General features: G+C 57.8%; 8 protein-coding genes across 8 annotated transcripts; 3 read left to right on the top strand and 5 right to left on the bottom strand.

The window, feature by feature from the left end:
* Nucleotides 1-2,053: 2,053 nt before the first annotated feature.
* PSEUBRA_000206 (Major facilitator superfamily domain, general substrate transporter) lies at nt 2,054-3,874 on the bottom strand (the record flags this gene model as incomplete). The annotated part of the gene is made up of 1 exon (XM_059464333.1): nt 2,054-3,874. The coding sequence occupies one exon, from the start codon at nt 3,872-3,874 to the stop codon at nt 2,054-2,056; it is 1,821 nt and encodes a 606-aa protein (XP_059320955.1).
* Nucleotides 3,875-6,661: 2,787 nt separating this feature from the next.
* PSEUBRA_000205 (uncharacterized protein) lies at nt 6,662-8,311 on the top strand (the record flags this gene model as incomplete). The annotated part of the gene is made up of 1 exon (XM_016435819.1): nt 6,662-8,311. One exon carries the CDS (start codon nt 6,662-6,664, stop codon nt 8,309-8,311), a length of 1,650 nt encoding a protein of 549 aa, XP_016294807.1.
* Nucleotides 8,312-8,486: 175 nt separating this feature from the next.
* PSEUBRA_000204 (Bud13) lies at nt 8,487-9,416 on the bottom strand (the record flags this gene model as incomplete). The annotated part of the gene is made up of 1 exon (XM_016435799.1): nt 8,487-9,416. The coding sequence occupies one exon, from the start codon at nt 9,414-9,416 to the stop codon at nt 8,487-8,489; it is 930 nt and encodes a 309-aa protein (XP_016294806.1).
* Nucleotides 9,417-9,655: 239 nt separating this feature from the next.
* Nucleotides 9,656-10,123, top strand: PSEUBRA_000203 (Ribonucleoprotein LSM domain protein; the record flags this gene model as incomplete). Its single annotated transcript, XM_016435826.1, has 3 exons — nt 9,656-9,855; nt 9,928-10,003; nt 10,088-10,123. The coding sequence occupies 3 exons, from the start codon at nt 9,656-9,658 to the stop codon at nt 10,121-10,123; spliced, it is 312 nt and encodes a 103-aa protein (XP_016294805.1).
* Nucleotides 10,124-10,450: 327 nt separating this feature from the next.
* Nucleotides 10,451-13,078, bottom strand: PSEUBRA_000202 (uncharacterized protein; the record flags this gene model as incomplete). Its single annotated transcript, XM_016435794.1, has 1 exon — nt 10,451-13,078. One exon carries the CDS (start codon nt 13,076-13,078, stop codon nt 10,451-10,453), a length of 2,628 nt encoding a protein of 875 aa, XP_016294804.1.
* Nucleotides 13,079-13,751: 673 nt separating this feature from the next.
* Nucleotides 13,752-14,651, bottom strand: PSEUBRA_000201 (BLUF domain protein; the record flags this gene model as incomplete). The annotated part of the gene is made up of 1 exon (XM_016435800.1): nt 13,752-14,651. The coding sequence occupies one exon, from the start codon at nt 14,649-14,651 to the stop codon at nt 13,752-13,754; it is 900 nt and encodes a 299-aa protein (XP_016294803.1).
* A 2,910-nt stretch (nt 14,652-17,561) lies between these two features.
* PSEUBRA_000200 (Autophagy-related protein 3) lies at nt 17,562-18,875 on the top strand (the record flags this gene model as incomplete). The annotated part of the gene is made up of 1 exon (XM_016435816.1): nt 17,562-18,875. The coding sequence occupies one exon, from the start codon at nt 17,562-17,564 to the stop codon at nt 18,873-18,875; it is 1,314 nt and encodes a 437-aa protein (XP_016294802.1).
* Nucleotides 18,876-18,958: 83 nt separating this feature from the next.
* Nucleotides 18,959-22,877, bottom strand: PSEUBRA_000199 (tRNA isopentenyltransferase; the record flags this gene model as incomplete). Its single annotated transcript, XM_016435802.1, has 2 exons — nt 18,959-20,533; nt 20,769-22,877. 2 exons carry the CDS (start codon nt 22,875-22,877, stop codon nt 18,959-18,961), a joined length of 3,684 nt encoding a protein of 1,227 aa, XP_016294801.1.
* Between the last annotated feature and the right edge of the window lie 1,354 nt (nt 22,878-24,231).

The following is a 24,231-nucleotide window of genomic DNA, read 5'->3' as shown; positions in this document are numbered from 1 at the left end:
AGAGAGAGAGAGAGAGAGAGAGAGAGAGAGAGAGAGAGAGAGACGTGGAAAGACAATGAGGACGAAGAGGAGGAGCGCAAGGGTCAAGCGAACAGTTGTAAGCGAACCGGCGAGGCGAGTCGACACGAGGCAAAAGGCAAAGAGGCGTGTTGCAGGAAAGCAAAGCAAGCGAACGCCCTTGTGCTCCCATCCGAATCAGAGACATGAGGCAGTCCAACAGAGCGTTCCTCTCAGACTCGATTCAGGGTCGAGACCGTCCATTTTTTCAAAGCGCGGTGGACGGGCTACCGCGGGGATGGCAGTTGTACCGGGCCATGCCGCCTTTTGGATTTGAAATTTCACTGAAATCTGAGCAATTCCAACCCAACCAGCCGGATCGAGGCTGACTCCCTCCTCTCCAAGAGGGATGACTTGGTTGTCAGTGCATCTCTCGCTTTGAAAGAAGCGTCTTGTGTGAGCAATCCCATACAGCTCGAATGGAAGAGAAGCAAGGAGCACAGCCCTCCATCGTGCACAGCGGAAGTGGCCAGCCGCAGGCGTAGCGCAGTGGTGGGTTGCACACTTATAGACAGCGGCCACTACGATCACGGCTCCTCTTGAAATCAGGCACAATGACAAGGCGGCCCGGTCGTAAGCGTCGACTTTTTGACTACTGTCGCTGGGCAGGGATACGGCGAGCTTGCACTCAACACGGTTCAACTCCGGCAAGTGTCTTGACATCAGGGCATGTCGCATCAGTGTTGATGCATTGCTGCTCCTGTACGCCTCGTTTCAATGCCGTTGTACATTGCCAAGACGCGGCGTACTTTTGCAGTCCGCCGTATTCAGAAATCTTGCGAGCGGCTTGTTCGACAGTTCATGGCATCAGACGACGAGACCCTTGTTTGCGGAGGCTGGACGCCTCTTTGGCTCAAGCCATCAACAGAGAAAGAAGGGTTCGGTGGATATCGAATTCGGTCTTGAAACTCAGATTTCGCCTTTTCGCCCTTTCGTTCGAGGTCTAGATTGAAGGGGCATGATGACTCCTTGCTTGTCTTGCCTCGCTTTGCTTTGCCGTGTCTTGACAAGCAAATGGCGATCGGTACACAATCAAGAGGCGTCAACTCCGTCCAGATCCGTGAGATTCAATCGTATCGGCGACTGTGCTGTCCTGCACCGGATACCCTGGCACAAGCGTCATTCGTGTCTCAACTGCACAGCCGCCAGCCAGACAGCCTGCAAGCCATCCAGCTTCTCATACCGATGCCATCTCTTGATCGACAGCAGATAGCAACGTTTGTCGACAGGAGCAGGAAGCGAGCGGGACTGCTGACGAGCACCAACAACCTCACGTGAAAGAACGAGGCTGCATGATCGAGTGCGGCAAGCAAGCACATGCCACAGCTTAATTCAGGAGCAGCTGAACAACATGCCTAGCCGAGCTCATCCAAAACCTCGCTTCCACACCAACCACACCGCTGGCAAGCCGAGGGTCTTTTCAGAGCGATCCTTTTCAGCGGTACTTTTGTCCTTGTCCGTTTCCTACCGAAGACAGCGCCGTCCCTCGAGCGAGAGAGACGCTGGTCCTGACCGACTCTCTCGGCGCTCAAGGTTGCGTACGGCCATCTTGTCGCCGCATTGTGAGGCGAATGTCTTTGTGTGAGACACAAGCTCGCGTTCTGGGGCGAGCCTGGCCCGAGTCCCGGGGCCGCGACTACTCGATCAAAAAGAAACTTCCATCCGCTGTTCCTGACGCCCTCTCGTGCGGACTTGCAACACCGCTCTGCCGGGATGTCCTTCCTATGCTCTGAAATGACTACATCGCGCCTCCTGCGCCTGTTGCAATCCCGTGCGAAGGAGTGCAGCGATGATCAGAGGCGTTCCTGAATCGGCGTGCGTGGATAACCCTTCGTTTATCCGTTGCAATCCGATAGTCGATGTAAGAAAGGCTACAAGCAAGCTCGAGCATCGGCGGTGGGCTCTGAAGCCAGTCATTACAAAGACAGGCTCAAATAATTGCATCTGCTTTGCTCCGCTATGACTTTGACGTTGGTGAGAAGTCGTATTGATGCATCTAGAGCCGCTTGATCCTCTTTGCGACGCTAACAGCCACCCCGCAAAGCGATACAAATGCAGAGAAGCCGCCGATCAGTAGGAACGGACTGGGCACGTACATGTCGAATAGGAACCCTCCGAGCTTTGATATGATAAGGATGGAGAGCGACCCAGTGCAAGTATAGGCTCCTGCGATTGCACCCGCGCCCTGGCCCGCCTCCGCCGCGCGAGACTCTTCGGATTGCGAGCGGCGGCCCGACTCGTGTGGTCTGATGGTGTCGGAAGCGGACACAGCATCGGCAGCCTCTTCACCTTCTCGATTCGGCGATGCATCTCGTTCTTCTTGGGCGTATTGCTCCGCGATGAGGCTTCTGGCTTGAGCACAGCCAGCTAGGCTCGATACGATTGCGCCGATCTGGCCGAAGCCGATGAGCACAGCAGCGGCGATCGACAGTCCTGTCAACGGGTCCGGCGTCTCTTCCCCCGTCTGCTTGTCTCCCGCAAAGCCGGATGTGCCGACACCTAGCAGATAGAAGCCGATTGCTCCCAATGCTGAAGTCATCGAGATGGTCGTGGTAGGCGAAAGCGCGTCGCACAGTATCCCGATGAAAGGCGATGCGAGGAGAGCGGTCAGCTGCGCAGTGCCGCCTAAGATGGCAGTCGCGGTGAAGGCGCTTCGACACAGCTTCTTCAGCTCGTCGTTCGGAAGCGGCGAGTCCGGATTGGGTGACGGCAGCTGTCGGCACAGCCCTGAGGTGTAATAGTGATGCGTCACGAGCAGCGGCAGGAAGGCTGTCGTGCCAATGGTGTATGCTCTCGCTAGAGCGCCACCGAGATACGCGATGCGCAGCTCCAATGCCAAGCGCTGCCGTGCCTTTGCCTTTTCGGTATCATCCGTTGCGCTTCCCATCCCGGCCAGTCGGAAGCCGCCGATGGATGCGCTGATAAATCGTCGGATGTGAGAGCGGATCACATTGACCCATGTGGCTTGCTGTCGTCGTTCTTGCCTCTGCCGCAACCGCGCTCGTCGAGCCTGCCGTGAGTCATCTGCGAGGGCGATCGTGCTGTCGTGCAGAGCTCCGTAGTCTCCTTGGCGTTGCTGCGATCGATTGAGCAAGGCGTCGGCTGCACCGAGTCGACGTGTGCTGCTTTTGGGTTGCCTCAGACCTAGTGCGGTGATGGACGCTATCAGCAGCGCTAATGCTGCGACAAGCCAGAACGTCCCGACAGTCGCTCGGTGGATGGACAGATCATCCTTGCGATCATGCGATGGGCTATGCGGAGCATCTCCGTGCTCGTGATGCTCGAGATAGTCTGCGATCTTTTCGGGAAGGCGCACCAGAACAAAGACTGCGATGAGCGCGCCTAGCCCGGTAAAGACGCCAGCGATGGCCGCTACACGACCGTGTCGCGATCGACCCGACTTCTGAGTCGCGAGAGGGCTAATGCCATTGCTTTCCTGCTCGTCGGAAGCCAGCAGACGGTCCGTCTCCTCAGCTTCAACGCCTTCTTCAGCGAGCAGCGGTCGGGACGGTGGCCGCAATGTCCCGTCCGAGGTCGTCTCCGGGTCCCGGCCTGCAGACCGGATGACTTCTGCGCCTTCCTCCTCCTCCCATGACTGCGCTGTTGTGGAGCCGGAGTATTCTGACAAGATGCCCGAAAGCATCGCCGTGGCACCACTCCCGCCAATGGCAAAGACGAGCCGCGCGGGAACAAGATCCGGCCAAGGCTTTCTTGGCAGGGTGTAGGCGACCAGACCGACGGCAATGAATAGGTACGAGGTTGAAGTGACGGCAGCGAGACCTATGAGCTCGGCTAGTGCGCCCCAGATGAGCGACATAAAGGCCGACAGAAGCTCGTCGTAGAAGATGAGTGAGCCACTGAGCGATCCAGCTCGGCTCGGAGTGCCTCCAGCATCTCCATGCTTTGATCTAGACTCGAGCTGATGGATCAAAAATGGCTGTGATGCATTGAGAAAGACCAAAAATAGGATAGAAGAGGCGCAATGGATGACGAAAGCCGTTGCGTTTCGCCAAGTCACTCGTGGTTTGAAGCCCAGTGTGGTGAGCCAGGTGGCGGAGAGACCAGCCCGATGTTGGCGCCCTGACAGGTCGCCGTGCTGCGAGCGAGCACTCATCGTACCGAGAAACCGAGGCCCGACGCTGTCGCTCTCAGGCCGAGAGGATGTCAATGCAACGTCAAGAGAAAGACGTCTGATGGCCTCGTTGAGGTCAGGGTCTCACGGACGCTCCATGCACGATGTGGAGAACGTCGCGAATCGCAATCTGATCTCGCGATCATACAAAATCGGCGATCCAGACCCTCGCGGCGATCCAAAAGTCTAGAACCTGAAGAGAACGGGGGAACGCTAGAGTCTGTCAGACGTGATATCATGTACGATCAAACTTGCTGCACCGGCCTGGCGGACGAGCACGAGCAATCGACGACATGTGCCGCTCTGCATCTGGAAAGAACGCCCTGGCATCTCTGCAGCTGGGTGGCAATTCCGTAGGCGTGCGAATCTCAGACCCTGGTCGGAGGTTCAAACAGGTATGAAGCGTGGGTAAAAAGGTCAGACCCTTGCAGCAGCGGGGTAAGATAATATCAACAGCGGCGCCTCGATCTGAAGGCCGCCCCTTTCCGGTCCATGGGCAGGACTCTCGCCCCTTGACTGGGCCGAGGAGGTTGCCAAAGTCCATGCCGCCACATGATCTCTAGCCTGATCGACGCCGTACCAAGGTCCAAACGGACGCGAGGGCCAAACACGATAGGGTAGCGGATGGATGCATGCAAAGCTCGCTGTGATCGCAGCGTCCGCTGCAAGCAGATACTATGTTAGGGGAGCGGCTTGATGATAGACGAGCCAAGTCCAACCTGAATCCAGGTGCAACGAGCTTGATCAGGTACGCGGTCGATTCCTCGAGCTTTCGAGATCTTCAGTCAGCTTAGCGTCGGTGGGTCGGTCGGTTGGTCGACTGTGCAGTGCCGTTTCCGCATTCAAACGCCGCTGCAAATTGAAAGCTTTTTCCGCGCTGCTTCAGACGGGATGGATCGCTGAATCTCAATTTAAGCGCCGCTCCCTTGCCGTGACTTGAGCTAGACAATATCCGGCGAGATGGGAGCGAGATGTCAACAGCGCCCGAATTCACGATCGCATGAGGTCCTTGCACCGGTCACGTTGAGCCTGCACAAGCGGCCTGGCTGATGGCCGATGGCTGATGGTCGTCTGCAACCCGACGGGATGAGCCAGCCAGGCGAGCCTCGTCAATAAGCTGTATTTCGAACCAGGCTGGGCGGCAGCCTCGGCTGGCTGATCCCAAATTCCTTCGGAAAGGGCCGAGCAGCATCGCCTTTAATTTGTGTTGGCTTGTTCGCCTCCGCCTTGGCCTCGCTTAAAGCTGAGCAAAACGAATTTTGGCCTCATCGCTTCCTTTCTCTGTCACGCTGCAGCTCACATGTGTGCCCTTCCATCGAAGCTTCGGCTGTGCTCGCTTTGGGTTCTCCCCCCTCTTGCTATTGTTGTGATTTAATACGAATCAATAAAGCAATGCTTTTAGTTCGGCTACGGAAGACGATCCAATCGACCTCGCATCTTGGTCCACTTGGCCGCTGCGATGGCGCAGTTGCTGTCACGCTGCCCACTTGTGGCTTTGACTCAGATCCATCCCGACCCTTCTACGCCTCTTCGCTGCCTCTCTCTCTTTCTCATTCTCGCCCCGGTCGCCTGTCGGTGCCTGTGCCGTGGTCGCTTATGCACGCTTCCAAACACCGTTTCCCGCTCAAACACACCCCTTGATTAGACTCGGGTCTTGGTCTTCGCTTTGCGCCTCTTGCCTTAGCCTGCCACCCCTGAATCGACTAGCTCAGTCTAGACGGCGAGCGCTGCGCTACACTTTCGCTAAGGCATTTGCCAAGCTAAGCTAGCTTACTCTGTCACGACTCGCTTCCCTCTTGGCTGCGTTCCGCCTTTCGATCGCCGCTTCGACTAACCGACGGCATCGCCCTGAGCGCCTTTACAGCCCGAGCCTCTCGCCTCGCATTACCAACTAGTCGGCCATCCCTCATTTCCGGTGGCCTTCCTCCTCCTCTTGTCATTTCCATCCTGCATCTACATCCCAACTAGCTCTCCTCTTCTCATCCCACCAACCATCCCGGACCTGGTCACCTTTCCTGCCTCCATCCGAGCTCTTGCTTCGCCTGATCATTCTGCATCACCCGCTTCACTCGCGACTACCACCTCTCGATTCGCAACCTCAGCGCACTAGCTTCACCTGCTGACGAGTCGAACTCATTCGCACTACGCTTTCAACCCTCGACTTGCCTTCTACGCAGCCATTCCGGCAGCCAGTCACTTGCCATAGCAATCAGCCGCTTCAATCGCATCGTCTCTTCACTCTACTTACCACTGCCCTCGCGCTTTCATAAGACAAGCCACCAACCGGCTTGCTTCCCGCCATTCCCCGCTCATCCACTTCATCTGCCTCGCCGCGTTTGTCATGACACCCCGACTCTACGATTTCATGGCACATCACCTGTCCTAGTCAATCTTTTCTCGACAAGCAGCCCATTCGATCTCCAGCGTCGCTGCCCTCCAGCATCTCGCGAGGCAGCTCGCTTTCTCGCCAGCATGTCCTACACAGCCGCACAAGCAGACGCTGCCTGGCGACAGCGCATCACACTTGTAGTTGAAGATGCCACCACCCAACAGACACACAAGGCCGAATTCGTGCCCGTCGACATGGTACGCAATGGCGTCACCTACATCATCCTCTACTCCATGTTTGCAACCCTCCTCTTCGTCCTTCTTTGCGCCGTCCTCTTCAAGAACGGTCTCAGTCCGCAGAAACGTCGCTTGCCCTTTGTTTGGGTCCTCGGTGTCGCCATGCTCGGCGGTCTTCTCGGCTCAACGCTCAACACCGTCTTCTGGGCCTATCAGCTCTTCGGCAACGTCTCCGAGAACACCATGTTTCGCCTCTGGATGTCTTCCACCGCTCTGCTCTACCTGGTGCCTCTCGTCGTTCACTTCGCCATTCAGCTCCGCCTACTCTCCTTCTATCCCTCTACACTCGCTAGCAGGAAGAAGCGCATCGCCATTAGCATCTTGCCGTCCCTCATGAAGATCGCTCGAATCACCACCATCAGTATCACCCTGCACAACTCAGCCGCCGCATACCGACGCTTCGGGTTCGGCCTCGCTGTCACCGGCTCTGCCAACGACACCAGCAACCTCTTCTCCCTCATCTTTCAGCTCGTCGACACCGTCTACGCCTCGGCGTTCCTGCTCTGGCGCTATTGGCATCTCGGTCGCCGTGACAATGAGCTCATGCAGAAGAAGTCGAGTCCTGTTGCGCGCTGGTCCAAGCAGCTCCTCTTTGCCATTGCCTTTGGCTATGTGCTGCCCACCATCTACGCTCTAGCGCTCGTCATCGCCAAGGCCCTGGATCTGTCCGCCAACGACATGGGCTTCATGCTCGTTGCCAACGTCTACGTTCAAGCCTTCGGTGCCGTTCTCGCCTCCTTGTCGAGCGCCTACAAGTGGAGAGACGAGCGCTACACCGACGAGCTTGCTCCCGACAATGCGGTGCTCCCCGGCATGCGGAATGCGAGCGACCCATTCGCCACAGGCTCTACGCCGACGCGCGACACTCGCCACTTGCCTGCTCTCGAATCCGTCATGTCCGAGACAGGCACGTCCTCTCGACCTGCCTTTTTCGGCTCGCGCTTCGCATCTCGCGATGCCAGGCGGCATCCTGCGAGCGGCCTCACGTCTCCTGCTTCCGAGCTGAGCGCGAGTGGTGTTCCGACCATTGTCACAGATGGCATCGGGATTACCGGGGCCAATGGCATGCAATCCGGAGACGTCTCGCCCAAATCCTCGGCACTCTGTCACGGCGCCAGCCAGAACGACTACAGTACCGATGCGAAACGAGGCGCTCTGCAGTATCTCAACCATCTTCCGACAACAGGAGAAGATCCCACGGCGGACCATCTGCCTGATGCCTACCCTTTGCCGCAGAACGAGTCCCGTCGCTCCTCGGACGCCACCCTCTTTGCTCCTTCGAGCAGTGTCGACAAGCTCGACAAATCTGCTGGAAGGGCGAATCTCCTTGGCCTCGAGGGCAACGCGGACTCTCTCGCGCAGAGTCGTCCTGGAAGCCGACCAGGTACCGGTGGCTCGGGACGCATCCAACGCCACGGCTCTGGTCTGTCGGTGCCTAGAGACGGCAGCCTGCGCGAGGAGGAAGAGACCGCGTCATCGAATGCGCACCACGCATGAGCCTTCCGGCGGCATCTCTGTATTTCTACCTCATCGGCATCACGCCGCTAGTCGGGCCCACATGCCCTTTGTATTTGTACTCTACTTCACCCGGCAACACACATTTTGTCACGAACGCTGTCCTCTTTGAAGACGTGGGTATATGTTTGCGCTGTGAGACAGCATGGTGGAAGCATCACATATCTTCCCTGCCCCAAGCTCTCGCCTCCTGCTCTCTCCTCGCTAGCGCGTTCTTTCGCTCGAAAAACGCCTTCTCGAACCCGGTCCCTCTATCCACGCCGTCCCACCTGTAGCCAGGCGCGATGCCGAACCTGTTGGGCGGCCAGCCACCCTTGTACTTGGGCTTCGTCGGTCCTTGCGCCCTCTTCTTGGTCAGGAACGCCAACGCCGGGTCGTCTTCCCTGAGCTGATCCTTGAAGTGGCGATCGAATTCGTCGTCCGTGGCGCGCCGCGCAACGGTTTGGGATGAGACCGAGGCGAGGGCGGCTGCGTCCGATTGGCGCTGTTGCTTCTGCACCAGTCCTTGGGACCAGGTGGCTCGCTCGGAGGTTTTGCGTTGCGCTTCGCGCTCGAGCTGCTTGAGTTGCGCTTCGTGGGCGGCAATGTCAATGACGCGACCTGACGAGTCGCGGTATACCGTCTGCTGCTCTTCTTCCTCGGGTCCAGGAGGTGTGGCAAGGTCGACGGTGGTGGTGGGGGGTGCTTCGCGACGACGAGCTTCACGTGCCAACCGCGCCGCTTTCATCTCTTCTTTGCTCCGAAGACCCGCTTTGAACTCGGTCGGCTCTGGTACACTGGCTGTCGTCGCTTCTTCGACGGTTCGTTTGCTCGACGATCCAACCTTTCGAAAGGCCCGACCGGGAGCGCTGGCATCATGAACATCTTGCGTCACCGGTCCCTCCTCGTCGTCCTCCGCGACACCTGCCTTCCACGAATCATTGTCGTCCTTAAATACGAGACCAGAAGAAGCTGAGGAGGAAGAGGCGTCGGCGCGCTTCTTCTTGCGTTTGGGTTTGCCTTCCGCGCTGCGCGCCAGGATGGCGTCCGCTTTGGGGCCAGAGAGGTAGTGTGCTGCGAGGTAGGATTGAAGTTTCTCGTCTGGCATGGCTCTTTGTTCCGTCGACCGCGATGCCGAGCCTAATGTGCGGGAACGAACGAGCGGGTGTAGCGCATCCGTCGAAGTGTGTGAAGGGAGCGGAAAGGGGTTCGAGGTGTCGAGGACTGAGCGTCGAAAAAATATTCGGAACTCGGTCGCTCCACGCGCACCCGCCTCAACGCTTTTGACAGTCTTCATCGGTCCCGTTCTTCGCTTGAAACACCAACACGCATACATAGCTCGACACGATGGCACCTCCAGGCGAACCAACACCCGCCGGCGCAGCCGCCGCCGCCGCTGCTCTCCCAACCATCCTCCCTCTCGAACTCATCGACAAGTGCATCGGCTCCAGCATCTGGGTGATCATGAAGACCGACCGCGAATTCAGCGGCACCCTCCTCGGCTTTGATGACTACGTCAACATGGTTCTTGAGGACGTTACTGAATAGTAAGTGCGAGCTGCCACGAAGACGGAAGAGAGGAGACGATACTGATGTGATTTCAACTTGGCGTTTGATAGCGAGACCACTGCAGACGGCAAGAAACACAAGGTCAAGCTGGGCCAGACGCTGTTGAACGGGAACAACATCTGCATGGTAAGTCGTCAATCACATGCAAGGAAGGCTTGATTGTTGGAAGATACTGACCGCGTTGCTTGCTCTGAATACCGACTCGCTCAGCTCATTCCCGGCTCGGAAGGTCCTGAAGACGCATAGGCCCGCGCACACAATGTACTTGTACTCAACAGCAACAAATCCGACACTGTTCAGCGTACCTTGATTCAATGGGAGACACACACGGCCACACACGGCCGGGTTCGAAAGAACGAAGACTGGAGCGACACACAACCGAAAGTCAAGCTCGGAAACGATCCATCCCATGCCGTGGCTCAGCTGGCGGCCCCACTGGCGCAAAGTTCTCATCTCTGACTTCAATGCTCCTCACGACAGGCAGAAAGAGCTCACGGCTTCAGTCGGGTTCCAAGCAGCAACCTCGATGGCGCGTGTCTTTGCATTGCAGACAGACAAGGAGGATGTGAACGACTACGCCTTCGGCTTGCGCTTGCTGCGTTTGTGCCGCCTCTGTTCATCCTCATCCCCAGCGCCGTTCCCACGCCTTTTGAGCTTCTCCACCAGCGCCGACAGCTCTCCATCTCCCTTACCTTCCCCATCCCCTCCCGTCTTCCTCTTGCCCTCCCGCCCCATCGGCACATCATCCCCATTCAGCCGATCCAACCTGCCCCTTCTCTCATCCATGATCTTCTGCATCGCTTTCGTCTTGGCAAAGCCAGGATGCGTCGGATCGATCGCAAACCGATGATCGTCCATCAGCGCACTGAATCGATCGTCCTTGGCATCGATCTCGAAGGTGTCCTGAACCAGAGGGGCACCTTTGCGTTCCTGGAATTGCGCCTCTTCGCGCTGCTTCTTCTTGGACAGGCGCTTGAGCAGTTTGGCCCGCTTGGCATCTTTACCGCTCTCGACGCGGAGGATGTCCTTCATGTCGAAATGTTGGCGACCGTCCTGGGTGAGCTCGTCGTTGGTCGACCCAATCAGAGATGTCAGTTGGGCGTGCTGGCGGGCAGCTTCGGCCGGGTCTTCTTCGACTGGGGCGGGTTTGGTGGTCTTGGACTTGATCTTCTTGCTCGACTTGGTGCTAGGGGCGCTGTCGCCGAACTCGGCGGCGAGAGCAGCTTCCATGTCCATGTCCTCGTTGAAGAAGGGGTCATCGAAGCCAGCGTCCGTGTTGTCGATGGCACCGTCGACGGCGACCTCCTCTTCGGCCTCGTCGAGCGGCTCCTCGCCTCGCCTGGCCTTCTTGCGCTCCTTCTTCTCCTTCTGCTTGCGCAGGTACTTTTCGAGCGTCGTCTCGTCTCCTTCCGCCGACTTCTTGCTGCCGTTCGCGGCTTTCTTCGCCGCTGCTTCGGATAGACCGGGCATGAACGTGATCTGCATCTCGCCCTGCTCCTCGTCATCGTCGTGGCGCGGGTCGTCGAACACCCCTCCGTTTCGCTTGCCCTTCTTGCCAAACCCTCCGTCCTCCCCACCGTCCAGGTTGAGCAATGCCCGGAGACGATTGCGTCCATTCTTGGCCGCAATCTCCTCGGCATCCGGCTCCTCTTCGCTATCCGACGCGAGGTAGGCTCTGAAATCGTCGTCCCGCAGCTGTTCCTTGCTGAGTCCACCGCGCGAGACCATGCGCGTCAACTTGGATCGCTCCGGATCGTCCTGATCCCACGTCAGCTTGACGCGCGAATGACGCAGCGCATCCGTTTTGAAGTCGACACCTTTGTAGTTGGCCGCGTCCTCGGTTGCTTCGTCGCGGAACTCGGCGTCGCGCCCCTCTTCTCCGTCCGCGAAGTCCATGCCATCGGGAACGAAACGAAGATCAAAGACGTTGGCGGTACGCTCCATCTCTGTGCCATCGATCTCGTTGTACACGTGGCGCGCGGTTTCGCGACTGTCGAACGTCGCCACGGCGTAGTAGTAGCGTAAGCGGTCGAGTTGATACTTGCGCAAGGCTTCTTCGTCGAATTCGCCACCTTCGTCCACTTGGATGATGGTCTTGGCCGTGATCTCCTCGTCTGAGTCAGAGAGGGTTTTGGACCCCTTGAAGATCTCGGGTGGCGGACCTTCGAGGTCTTCTTTGGCCATGCGTTCCTTGCCAAAGTCAGAGGGGTAGACGCGCACGTGGAGCAGCTTGCCACGGACCTGCGAGATGGCGGGTGCTGCTCTGGCACGGGAGGACGAGTCGGTGGTGGCGGCTTGACGGTGAGCGTGGAGAGCTTCGGCAGCCGAGATCGCCGCGGTGGGCGAGACAATGCTGCTGAAGACCTTGTAGATGTCCTTGGCGCGAACGTGATCCCAATCGAGATTGACGGCGGCCAGGCGGCAAGTGTCGTCTCCGCGTGGGATTTTGTTCTTGCTCGACTTCTTGCTGCGTGCCTTTTCTTTGCCCTTGGACTTCCTGCGCGAGGAGGAGGTCTCAGCATCAGAGTCGGACTCGTCGTCCTCGATACCCCCCTCGGCAATGGCACGCTCCGCCTGAGCGTCCAGCTGGGCAAAGACGGCTTCGTCAACGTCTTCGTCCAAGTCGATCTCACCAATGTCAGATCCGAGACCGTCATCGTCGTCGTCGTCGTCGGCGAAGCGTGCGTTGCGAGCAGCTTTCTTCCTCTTCTCGCGGTCGATGACGGTGGAAGGGCCGATCATCACGTCGTCCTCCTCGCTGTCGTCGTCTTCGCTATCCGAGCCTTCATCCTCATCGTCCGAGGCTTCGGATGACTCTTCCTCGGAACTGCTCTCGAGCATGCCTTCTCCACGGGCATAGTCCACGGGCGCAGCATCTTCGTCGCTATCCTCCTCATCGTCCGAGCCCCCCTTGCTAGGATCCAAATCCTCCTCCTCCAGTCGGTAGAAGCGCTTCATCTGATCCGCATCGCTCTTGCCCTTGCCGACCTTGCGGCCGTACTTGTCCGTCTTCTTCTTCTTGCTCTTGTCGTCCTCGAAGAGACCCTTGAATCGGTCGTCGACGACCACCTTGGTGTCATCGCGTTTGGGCTTGAGGAAGCGCGGGTCGGTGTGGACCTTTGCGAAGCGCGGATCGGTGGTCATTGGTGCATCGACGAACGGCGTCGCCGGAGCGCGACTGCTCTTGCCGCCCTTCGCCATCTTGATAGACCCTCTCGTTCAGGAAGGCGTTGATGTCGAGTTGGCTGGTCTGTGAAGGAAGCAAGTTTGCAGTGTGCATGCTTCCCAAATTTTTTTCCCGCCCAGGGCTCAGTCCGAGACCCGAAGAGAGTAGCAACACTTTAACAGTCAAGGTCAATTTCGAGCCTTGATCCAGCTGGACCCTCGGGTGACGGAGTCCGCAGGGCAGAGCCACCAAAAAAAGCTCAGCTTGGGTCTCTTTCTGAGAGAAAGCAGCGTGGTCTTTTCCAAACTCCGCCATGGCAGGGTCGATCGGCGTGGTTGCCGAACAAAGCTCTATTGACCCTCCGCTCAATGATACATCCACCGTGGGGTGAAGGAGATAAGCTCACGCTGGGATTGCTCGCTCATGCTGGCCTTGACTGCTTTTAAAATAAGCAAGACACGGGCCGGTCGCACAGAGAAAAGAAGTGAGTGAAAGTATCCATTACGTGTTTGCCCATAGATGTCCACGACGCTAGCTGAATAAGAACAAGGAAGCAGAAAGAGAGAGAGAGGTGACGCTAACCCGAGTGAGAGAGAGAAGGCAAACTAGCAAGACGAAGCTGCGTCGCCAATGTAGATGACAGCAGCGTGGGTATACCGGAAGACCGCGAGACCGAAATGGAAGCCCAAAGAGACATAAGACGAGAGACTACAGGGGACGATCCATGAGACGGTAGAAGGTGACGACGAGCTTACGCATGCTCGCCGACATGTCTGCGGGCAGATCGAGCTTGGCGTTGCCATACGCGTCGGGTCGGTAATCGCCATCGGACGAGTCGCCCACCCTCAAGCCAACGTTCATCAGCTGACTGAACCCTTCGTTGACGTGCTCCTCCGGAGCCATCTCGTCGCCAACACAGTCGGAATCGTGCGAACGGTGCTTGCGGACCATGTCGAGGTCGCGGAAGGCCATGCTCCACTGTCGGAAGTCGCGCTTGGCGACGGGCTGTCGAAGCACGCGGATGACGCCGTGGTGACGCGAATCGCGCTCGATCTTGTCGTACAGCGAGTCGACGGCGTCAGCGGGACCCTCGAGGAATTGGGCGAAGGAACCATCGCGGTAGAGTAGGAGGCCGGTGATGCCCAAGGCGGTGTTGTTGGATCGCGAGGCACGCAGGATCTGCTTGACCTCGTCGAGCGGCATGTGACGCGATTTGGCGGACGACGTGTAGACCACCTGAATCAGGTCCTCTTCTTCCGCGCTGGACGAGCCAAAGCTGCTGGCGGTCGAGTCCGAAGACTCAGCGCGGGCGAAAGACGAGGCGGTGCTGACGGAGCCGATCGAGTCGGACGACGACTGGCGCGACGAGTGACCAGACGAAGGTCGCTTGGCAGGTGTGAGTGCCGGGTTGCTGCGCGACGAGGCGCTGCGCGTGAACGACGCGGGCGGTCGCGCCGGCGGAAGCGCCGACGAGAACTCGCTCTGCATAGGGTCGGTACTGCGAATGGGCGATCGCGGGATGGAAGGCGGGTGCTCAAGGTGCACCGTGGGCCTCGGCGTATTGAAAGGCCCAATCGAGGTTTGGGAGGGGGTGCGCTGATGAAGCATTGTGGTGAACACTTTGCGGTCGGATTGCAAGGTTGCTGATTGCAAAGTCGTTATGCGATAGGAACTGAGTCGATCTTGGTCGGTTGCAAGCCAGGTGGATGAGATGATGGACGTCACTATGGATGATGTGGTACAGAGAAGGGATCCTCAGCTGAATTGAGCTGTTCTTGGATCGGTCTCTGTGATGAGGTTAGGGTGTGCCAGAGGGCTGTTGTCGTAGAGACAAGATTGATGCGATGAGAGGTGGATGTGGAAGGGAAGTAAGGGGAGAGCAAGATGGGACACAGTCTTTGAACGCGAAGGGGAGCCAGGGCTCAGTTGAGGGGCAGGCAGGAGATACACGGTTCTACACGTCGCCAAAAAGTTGCGGTACAGCACAGCGTCGCCACCACCCTGAACCACAAACCACACAGATCGCACGCCAATCCACTGCGCCGGCAGACGGCAGAGAGGCACAGGCGGAGAGGGCCAAGGACAATGAGTTGTCTCTGATCCCTGTGGCCAATATTTGCAAGGCGTGTTCCATGGCCCGCAAGTGGGCGGCATTTCCGACCCGAAATATTGGGAGAGGAGCAGGGGTGTCAGAAGAGAGGCTGCCGTGCTCATCGGAGTTGAACAGATGCTGAAAGCCTGGGCGTGTCCAACAAGGCCGCGGCGTCGAGCTGTGAATCATCCACTCAACCAGGAGCAGCAGCAGAGCAGTCTGACAAGCTTACGATGTGGATGGAAAGCAAAATCCGCTTCACAGCCTTTTTGCGTCCTGAGTCATGATTTCCAGACTGACTAAAATAAAATCCATCCAGATCGAGGCCTAAACGCTAGCAAACACCGGCATGAATTAAATTAAACGAAGGTTTTTCTTGGACTTGACCATCGTCGGCATTGCCGACAGAGATGGCTCAGTAAGCGCCTCGTTTGGATCAACATTTTTTCCCCAGTTCAGCGTGGTTCTAGAGTGTGGGCGTCGCCCTCGCCGCTGCCAAGAGGGAGACAAGCGGACGTCGAAAAGCTGGCAGGCTGTCACTGCCACCCTGCTCTCTCTGCTCAGTTGTCATGGGTCACTCTCTTTTGCGGCTCGGCTTGAGATTCGCTCTTCCGTTCAGATCGACTTGCGCCCACCCTCCCATGCCGATATTGAGTATGCCGTCGTCTGCTCGTCAGCTAACCCAAGAAGCTTGGTATTTGCCGAATCTGTTTCGCCCAAGAGGCTCGGCAATGCATTGTCGGTGCCCACGATGGCGGTGGAAGTGCTTGCCCATGTGCTCATCCCATGGTCTGCCTGTCACAAAGCGAGACGGACAATGCCGATGTGACCGACGCCAGTGATCATCCGCTGTGCTGGCGATGCTTGCGGATTTCCCCCCACTCTACCACAAAAGCTCATCCGGCATTTGCTTTGGTCTGCGAGTGCTGCTCATGTTGCATCGGCCATGCTTGAAGGTGAAGTCGTCTTTGCATGAGTTGCTATCCGAGATCCGCCAGTGATGCTCGAAAAGCATTGTTTGCGACGCTTCGCTTCAGCCCATGCCCGACGAGGCAAATCGTACGAGCACATGTAGGGACAAGCAACAGGCCATCCAGACCAATCTTGGGGCTCCGCCCATGATTGTTCGGCTGTGCAAAGCGAAAGATCGGCCCGTCTAGACCATCTGATTGCCGACAACATCGCCGGCGCAGACCTTTGAGGCAACCGTTGATGGTGCTGAAGGCCGTTAATTTCGGGGACGGATGGAAAGGGGAGGACGAGCTCTGTTCAAAGGCCTGCAGCGGGCTAAGCGCCGAGCCACACTCAAATTCAACGTGCCGTGCGGACAAACGCGCACATGATAAGCATCATCCGATCGTCGAAGTGCACCGCGTCGACTTGAATTTTGGACGTGGGGATCGGCGCGTCGACGTAAGCATAGCTTTGGCACGAGGGCGCACCAAAGCTCTCTTTTCGCCGACGCGATACTTTACTGTCTGACATTTCGGCAGAGCAAACTTGAAATGTCGACGCTTCGCACTCCGAGCACAGAACGCAAAGCCTAGACCATCGCCATCTTGTCAACGCCGTTTACCCGCCCGCCGCACTTTGAAAGGGACGATCCTAGAACCCCAAAAGCTGGGGTGTCCAGACCGTACGAGGGTCACCTTGACCTCGATAGAAAGGCACAGCAGATTCTTGGAAAGATTCAACTGGCTCGAATCTCAAACAAAGCAGGAACGGCAGAGCGTTGTCGCTGTACGGTTGCCCCGGCTTTTGAGTTAAAACTGCGACGGCTCCCACGATCCGTTGCCCGCCGGTCAACCAGAGTCAATCAGAGTCTTCCACAGTGTTGGTTGCGTCTATGCATGTGCCAGCAAGGTTACTGTCTGTCTGTTTGCATAGGGTCCGATTGGCGTCCCAAGCAATCTCACGAGAGGCACAATGATTGGCCGGTGCGATCTCCGAGGTAGACTGCGTCTCCATGCTGATATGCTGAGTCGGAAGATGCGTCTCTGATTGTTCTTGGTCGCCTTGCGTTGCTTCTGTAGGAGCAGCCTGGACGGTACAACGTGACGAGTGAAGCCTGCTGGCTCATGCGATGGCTCGAAGTGAGTGCTGGAGCTGTTTTCGGAGCATCATTTTGCGACCTCAATTCTTGCCATGACTTTTTGCTGCGACTTTTCCAACCCGCATAACTAACATTTCTAGAATTTGCGCCCTCGTGTTAGGGTCCAGTCAGGGTCCCTTCGAACAGTCACACTCAAAGCGCAGCCTGAACCACGGACCATCACTCTAAAAAACTCAGCTCTGATGGACACGCAGCTCACAACACCTTGCCTTTTGACACCTCGCCACTTTGACACTCCCCGCCTTTGCCATCGAAGATTGTTCTGACGCTCTCGAGTAGAATCTCCGACAAGACCTTCTGCGGTCCTCGCAACATGAACACGCTACAGACCCACTTCTGGGCAGTACGCGACTACCTCTCACCCGTCCTGAGAGAGTCGAAATTCAAGGAGCACGGCCGGATCACACCGGAAGAGTTTGTAGCTGCGGGCGACTTCCTATCCTACAAGTTCCCGACATGGCAATGGTGTGCCGGCAGCTCATCTAAGGCGCGCGACTATCTGCCCAAGGACAAGCAATTCCTTATCTCGTGCGGCGTACCCTCGCTGCGTCGAGTCAGTCAGATCGAGAAGGGGGTGGGAGTCGGGGTCAACGATGACGACGAGAAGCTCATGAGCTTCGATGAGGGGGCAGCGGACGCAGCTGAAGATGATCAGTGGGTGGCGACTCACTTTGACGAGCAGCAGGCAGGCTCGAACCACCGAGCAGCAGACATGATCGACATTCCCGACATTGGCGAAGACCAAGCTGCGCCGGAACATCAGCTCACCGAGGGCCAGGAGGACGATCTTGCCTCCCGTGTCGCTGGTGTCAGCATAACGCCCTCGAGCTCCAACCTGGAGGCTTCGGCCTCTGGCACCGACATCGGCGACATCCCCGACATGCCGGACATCCCTGACATGGACGATGAGACGGACGACCTCGCTGGCGGCGTTGTCGAGGAAGACGACCCAGCCACCGCCGCACCACCCACCCTTCCCACCTCCACTTCGACAACAGCCGCCGGTGGAGGGGACAACAGCAAACTCATCTCGGTCCGCAAGTACGACTGCATCATCACGTACGACAAGTACTACCAGACCCCACGCATGTGGCTCGTCGGCTACGACGAGCATGGCGTCCCTCTCAAGCCCGCGCAGATCTTCGAGGACGTCTCGTCGGACTATGCGCAAAAGACGGTCACCATCGAGCCATTCCCCCATGGGCATGCTGGGCCTGATAGCTCGGCTACGTCGAATGCGTCGGCGGTGGGCGTGGCGACCGCAAGCATTCACCCGTGCAAGCACGCGAGCGTGATGAAGAAGGTCATCGAGAGGATGAATGCGAGCGTCATCGAGGAGCAGAGGAAGGCAGCGGCTGCGTCGGGGGGAGCAACGGCGGGCGGGGAAAAGAAGAAGAAGAAGGGTTGGAGCGTCTCGAGCGCTGTCAAGAGGGTCACGGGGTCAGGGGCGGAGGGAAAGACGCCAGCGACGGCCGAGGGAAAGGATGCGGGAAATGCAACGAACGAGGCTGCTGGGGAAGAGGAGGAAGTGGAAGGGCTGAGGGTGGACCAGTACATGATCATCTTCCTCAAGTTTATGGCGTCCATCGTGCCCGCCATTGAGATCGACGCTACGCAGGCTTTGTAGAGCAGCCGCCCACATGAAGTTATGGTTTGTTGCTCGTTCGCTCCGGGGTATATGATTAATCGCGACTTTGTCTATCTTGACTCTTATGTTTGGTCCTGTGCTGAGCTCTGCTGCTGCTGCTGCTGCTGCTTCAACTGCTCTCGCAGCGCCCTCACCCGTTCACCCTGTTCGATCTTGTCTCTGATCCTCCTCTCCTTCTCCTCGTCCGTCATTCTGCGCTTGACGTTGTTCCTATGGTGTCTGCCCTTCCTATGCGTATCTCTGTCCACCTCTCGGACGCGCACCGGGTGGACAGGATCGAACGTGCACACCTCGCACGTGTACAGCTTGTTGGCCTCGATCGTCCTTCCTCCTTCCCCTCCATCTCCTTCGCCCATCCTTGTGAGGGCCTGGTTCTCGCTCCTTCCCGCATACAGATAGAGCTCTGCCGCTGTGGGATTGGAGACCTCTCTTGGGCTTGGCAACTGCTCTCCTGCCAAGAAGCGGCGCATGACATCCAGTGCGGGGGTCAAGACCTTCTCTCCCCACTTCTGCGCGTCTGTTGCATCGAGAAGGAAGACTTCGACCTCCTCCCCTCTGGCCTGGGCTCGTCGGATCTCCGGTACGAGCTTGTTCTGCACCCACTTGAGTTGTGATTTGGCGTACTGACGCGTGGTCGTTTTGGTCTCCTCCACCGCCCTTTCCCACGCATCTTCCTGAGGAGACTCGAGGTAGCGTGCGAACTGCCGATAGCCGATGGTTTGGAAGATGCCGCTTTGGAAGCTCGGGGAGGGTGCGATGGTGCGGAGGGTGGACACTTCGTCGAGCAACCCGCGAGAGATCATCTCGTCCACCCGCGCATCCAGCCTTTCTCGCAGAACAGCCGGATCGCACCAGAGGAAGAAAAGGAGCTTCCGACGCCCACTCACACTTCCCCGGCTGCTGGAGGGAGGTGGGGTGGGATGGGAATCTTGTTCGGCAATCAACGCGGAGTGTGGACGACCGGTGGATTTGTACACCCGCAAAGAGTTGGCGATCTTTCGCGCGTCGCGGTGATGCCACCTCGCCGCCATGGTGGGATCGAGCTTGGAGAGCAGTTGCCAGAGCTTCATACTCAGCGCCGGATCGGCGGTGGCTGCAGCGGCGAGGTCGACCTTCCCAGCGTTTCCCGCCGAAACTCGGTCCAACAGCTCCCGCTCCTCCTCGTTCAGCGACTGGTAGAGCGGGTCGAGGGTGAGTTCCACCTCTTCGTCGGGAGACGAGGTGATGAGACGACCAGGAAAGAGAAGATGCTGCAAGTAGTACGTTGTTCCCCCGCACACCAAACCCACTTTGCCGCGCTCCTCAAGTTCGTCAACGATACGATTGGTGTCTGCGACGAACTGCGTCACGTCATACCCACCCTCGAGATCATCCGCCGGGTCAACAAAGCCGATCAAGTGGTGCGGAATCCCGGCCATCTCGGACGGCGTCGCTTTGTTGGTGATAATGTCCAGCCCTTTGTAGATCTGCATGCTGTCGCAGCTGATGATCTCCGCCCCGGTATGGGGGGCGTCGGTGGATGCGGAGAGGGCCTGGGCAAGTTGTACGGAAAGCTTGGTTTTACCCGTGCCGGTGCTGCCAAAGATCGTGATCACGGGCGGCAAGGGAGGTTGTGTCGAGGAGGAAAGGGACAGATCCTGCACAAGCGTCGGCATGAAGAGGAGATGGGGCAAAATGCAATTTGTATTTGAGTATGCGTGAATCTAGAGACCGAGATCCTGAGGAAGGAGAAGATGGGGCGAACGACGTTGCCGAGGCGCGTGTCAGCAACAGTGTCCAGGATGTCGCACGAGCTGCTGGCAGCAACACCTCACTCGGCGGGGAGAGAAGATAAAAGGGGAGAAAGTGGTGAGACGGGAGATCAGTACATACCTTTTCAATCTGAGCAGCTGCGATGGGATGGTAGAAGCTCTTGTTGTCGAGGAACGTCTTCTTTGCCAGTTCGGGCTCGACCTTGTTGAGCGCTCTGTAAACGGTTCGGCAGAACTTCATCCTGCCTTGGCCCTTGACCCATTCGGCAGCCTGCTGGGCGTATTTGCCACCCTTGACCTCGAGTGCGACCTCGAAGAAGCGCAGCAGCACCTCGCCGTTGGTCGCCTTGCTGAAGCCGTACACCTCGTCGAGCTTCTGCGTCACGACCAGCGGCACCTTGGGGCCCGAGTGCAGACGTTCGAGGAAGACGACGACCTGGTTGGCGTTCCAGCCGTCGATATCGGCAGGGTTGAAGTGGGCGCTCTCGAGCGAAGTCTGACCGTCGATGACCTGGATCCATCGGCTAGCGAGCGAGAAGGCCTGCTCGGCAAGCGTCGTGTCGTACTCCATCTTGACGGGCAGCTCGAGACCCTCGCCGTGGAACCACGCATCCCAGTCGACCTTGTTGAGCGCGTCCGTAGCCTTGGCGTTGCCCTCGAAGAACTTGAACAGGTGCTCGCGCCACTCTTGCGTGGTGACGGATCGGTTGTAGAAGGCGTGAAAGTAGCTCTTTGCGTAGGGGAGGAAATTGTCGAGGCCGCCAACGGTGCGCTCGAGGTAGAGGAGGAAGTTGGAGCCCTTCTCGTAAGGGATGGAGCTGAAAGCGTCGTCGGGGTCCTCACCATCCTTGAAGGCGGGGATGAGACGCTGGAATCGCGGGGTGCCTGTGAACTGCTCGAGCGCATCCTTGAGGGCTTTCGAGCCGATGATGTAGGAGAAGCCACGGTGAGCTGGACCTTCCTTTGGACCGTGGACATCCTGAAGCAGAAGACGCTCGAGGTAGACGGTCCAGCCCTCGTTGAGCCAGAAGTGGGTCCAGTTGGCACACGAAGTGAGGTTGCCGGACCACGAGTGGCAGAGCTCGTGCAGAAGGACATCGGTCAAGCTTCGGTCACCGCAGACGAGCGAAGGGGTGAGCGTGGTCAAGTTGGCGTTCTCCATGCCTCCGTAAGGGAAGGAAGGTGGAAGCACGACCGAGTCGTAACGGGTCCACGAATAGGGCGAGATGACTTTCTCTGCGTGCTTGAGGAAACGCTCGGCATCGGCTTCGAACTCCCATTGGACAGCATCGGCATTGGGTGGCTCTGCCCAGATACCGGTACGCTCGCCAAGCTTGCGGAACTCGAGGTCACCTCCGACGATGGCAATGAGGTACGAGGGGATGCCCACAGGCTGTTTGAAGTGGTAGGTGCCAGCCTGGCTTGGCTTGGCGTCGTCCTTGAGGGCCGACATGAGGACCGGGATCCGCGACTGCACAGTGGCGGTGTAGGTGATCTTGTGAGAAGGCGTGTCGATGCAGGGCACGAGCGAACGGCAGTGAATAGCCTGGCACTGCGAGTAGAGGAATGGGTTGGTCTTGCCTGCGGTCTGCTCCTTTGTGAGCCAGCCGAGAGCGGTGCAATGCTCCGTGGTGCTGTAATCGATGTCGACATGCACCTTGTCGCCCTTCTTGTTGATCGAGGAGGGAATTGGGATCTGGAGAGGCGCACCGAGGGTTCCTCGCTGCGTGCCGAGACTGTAGTCGACAGACTTGCCTTCGACGTGGACCGAGATGATCTTGAGGTAGCTTGCATCCAAGGTGATGGAAGTGAGACCCGGCTGGAGGAGCTCGATGATGTGAGAGACACGGCCCTTGATGATGCGTGCATCCCAGTCGATGTTCCAGTCGAGATGCAGATGGACAGGCTTGTACTCTGCGACCGCTGCATGCGTGTGGGTGTCCTCGGGGGTGCGCACGGCAGGAGCGCCGACCGAGGTGGGGTTGGGGGGAGTCCAGGTCATGGTCGCGTACGTTGCAGCTCGAATGCTATCGGTGCGACAATTCAGACGATGTGCGGTGATGGGACTCGGTGAAGATGCACGAGAGGCCGTGAAGAAGCGCGAAGAGACGGAGAGAGGAGTCGAAGGTGCCACGACGCGGGAACGGAGAGTAGGAGCGAACGAGCGGAACGAACGAGAAGCCAAGCCGGGAATAATAGACGTTGAGAAAGGACAAGCAATCAGCACCATGAGACCGCGCGGTCAGAAGATGCTTCAGGCCAGGTAGGGAGGTGATGATGGAAGGATAGAGAGGATGGACCGGAGCATCTGGTTGTCAGGTGTCGGATCACATGGACCCGGCGCCGACTTTTTTCTCTCTCGGCAAAAGGCGACCGAATCGGAGAGATCTGTCGGCCGATTTGCTGAAGACTCAACGCAGCCAAACAGCAAGGAGCAAAATCTCACATCATGAGGATTTGGCGCGTGAGGGCTCAGTCAGCTGACCGCCTTCCCCGCATTTTTTCTGCTCGCCTCTGCAACCGAAAAAAAGCTCTGTTTCTGTGGAACCAAACTCCGATTCGATCGTCTCAAGAAGGAGAGAGCCCCTATGCAAGTCTGCCCCTGGCTGATGGTGATGGCAACAGCAGCGGAGGATATCAGCGAACTTCAGTAGTGCAGCTTGACTTCAGATTGCGCAGAACAAGAGTCAATGAAGGCCGCATTGACGAGATGCACGGTTCGCGCCGAGTCAGACATGGATCTGTGCGTTTTCGGATTGAGAGAAAGAGCCCCCTCACCATGGCTCAGCTCCGTTCGGAAGAGGTGAGGCTGCGCTACGGCCCTTCGAGGTCTTGAAGGTCGGCTTGCTGAGCGGTCAGCGTCAACTGGATGCGCCACCGCACGAACCTGCTCGGCATGTGAATTGATTGATCCAGCCACGCCTTGAATCAAGCAGCTCGCAAAGGTGCAGCGACACTCAAGATTCCTCTCTTCTGCTTGCTACGCAGCCGAGACTCAAGCTCAGCAAGAGGCAAGACGAAGACAGGAGCTCGCTGCAGTCCTATCGCATCAGGAAGACGAGCGAAGGTTGATGCTTCCGTCTGTCCTGTGCATGGAACCTCGCTTAGGGAAAGAGGGACGCTGCTCGGTGGATCAGCCAACTCGGCTGCGCGGCTGACCTGCAGACGCACACTCATTTGGACCTGTTTGCCCTGATCAGTTGTAGGGTCCGATGATCGCTCGCTTCCTTAGAAGAGATGTGTTTTCCAGCGTTGTCCATCATTGCTGACTCCTCCTCCATTGGCCGGGCTCGGCGTTATCCGTCTAACTGTCTTTGGCTCACTCTCACGAACAGGAGCAGCTTGAGATTCGCAGCTGCATTGCAAAGGATGAGCATGACGGACAAGGCCGATGGGTTGACAGAAGTGACCACAGTCAGCAAGACTCAGCCTGGAGGAAATGCCCCGCGGGACCCTGGGAAACACGGCCCGTGTTTTTGGCCCACTTGAGTTTTTTTCTTTTGCAGTTCCGACCAAAGGCGTGCTCTTTCAACTTGAAAGCTCAGCTCGATGCTTTCCGAAGATGTTACCGCAAAAAGAGGCCC

The sequence above is a fragment of the Kalmanozyma brasiliensis genome (assembly GCF_000497045.1).
Source record: "Kalmanozyma brasiliensis GHG001 unplaced genomic scaffold PSEUBRA_SCAF1, whole genome shotgun sequence".
NCBI lineage: Eukaryota > Fungi > Basidiomycota > Ustilaginomycetes > Ustilaginales > Kalmanozyma > Kalmanozyma brasiliensis.
Note: the sequence above shows the minus strand (reverse complement) of the source record. Positions and strands in the feature narration are given on the sequence as shown.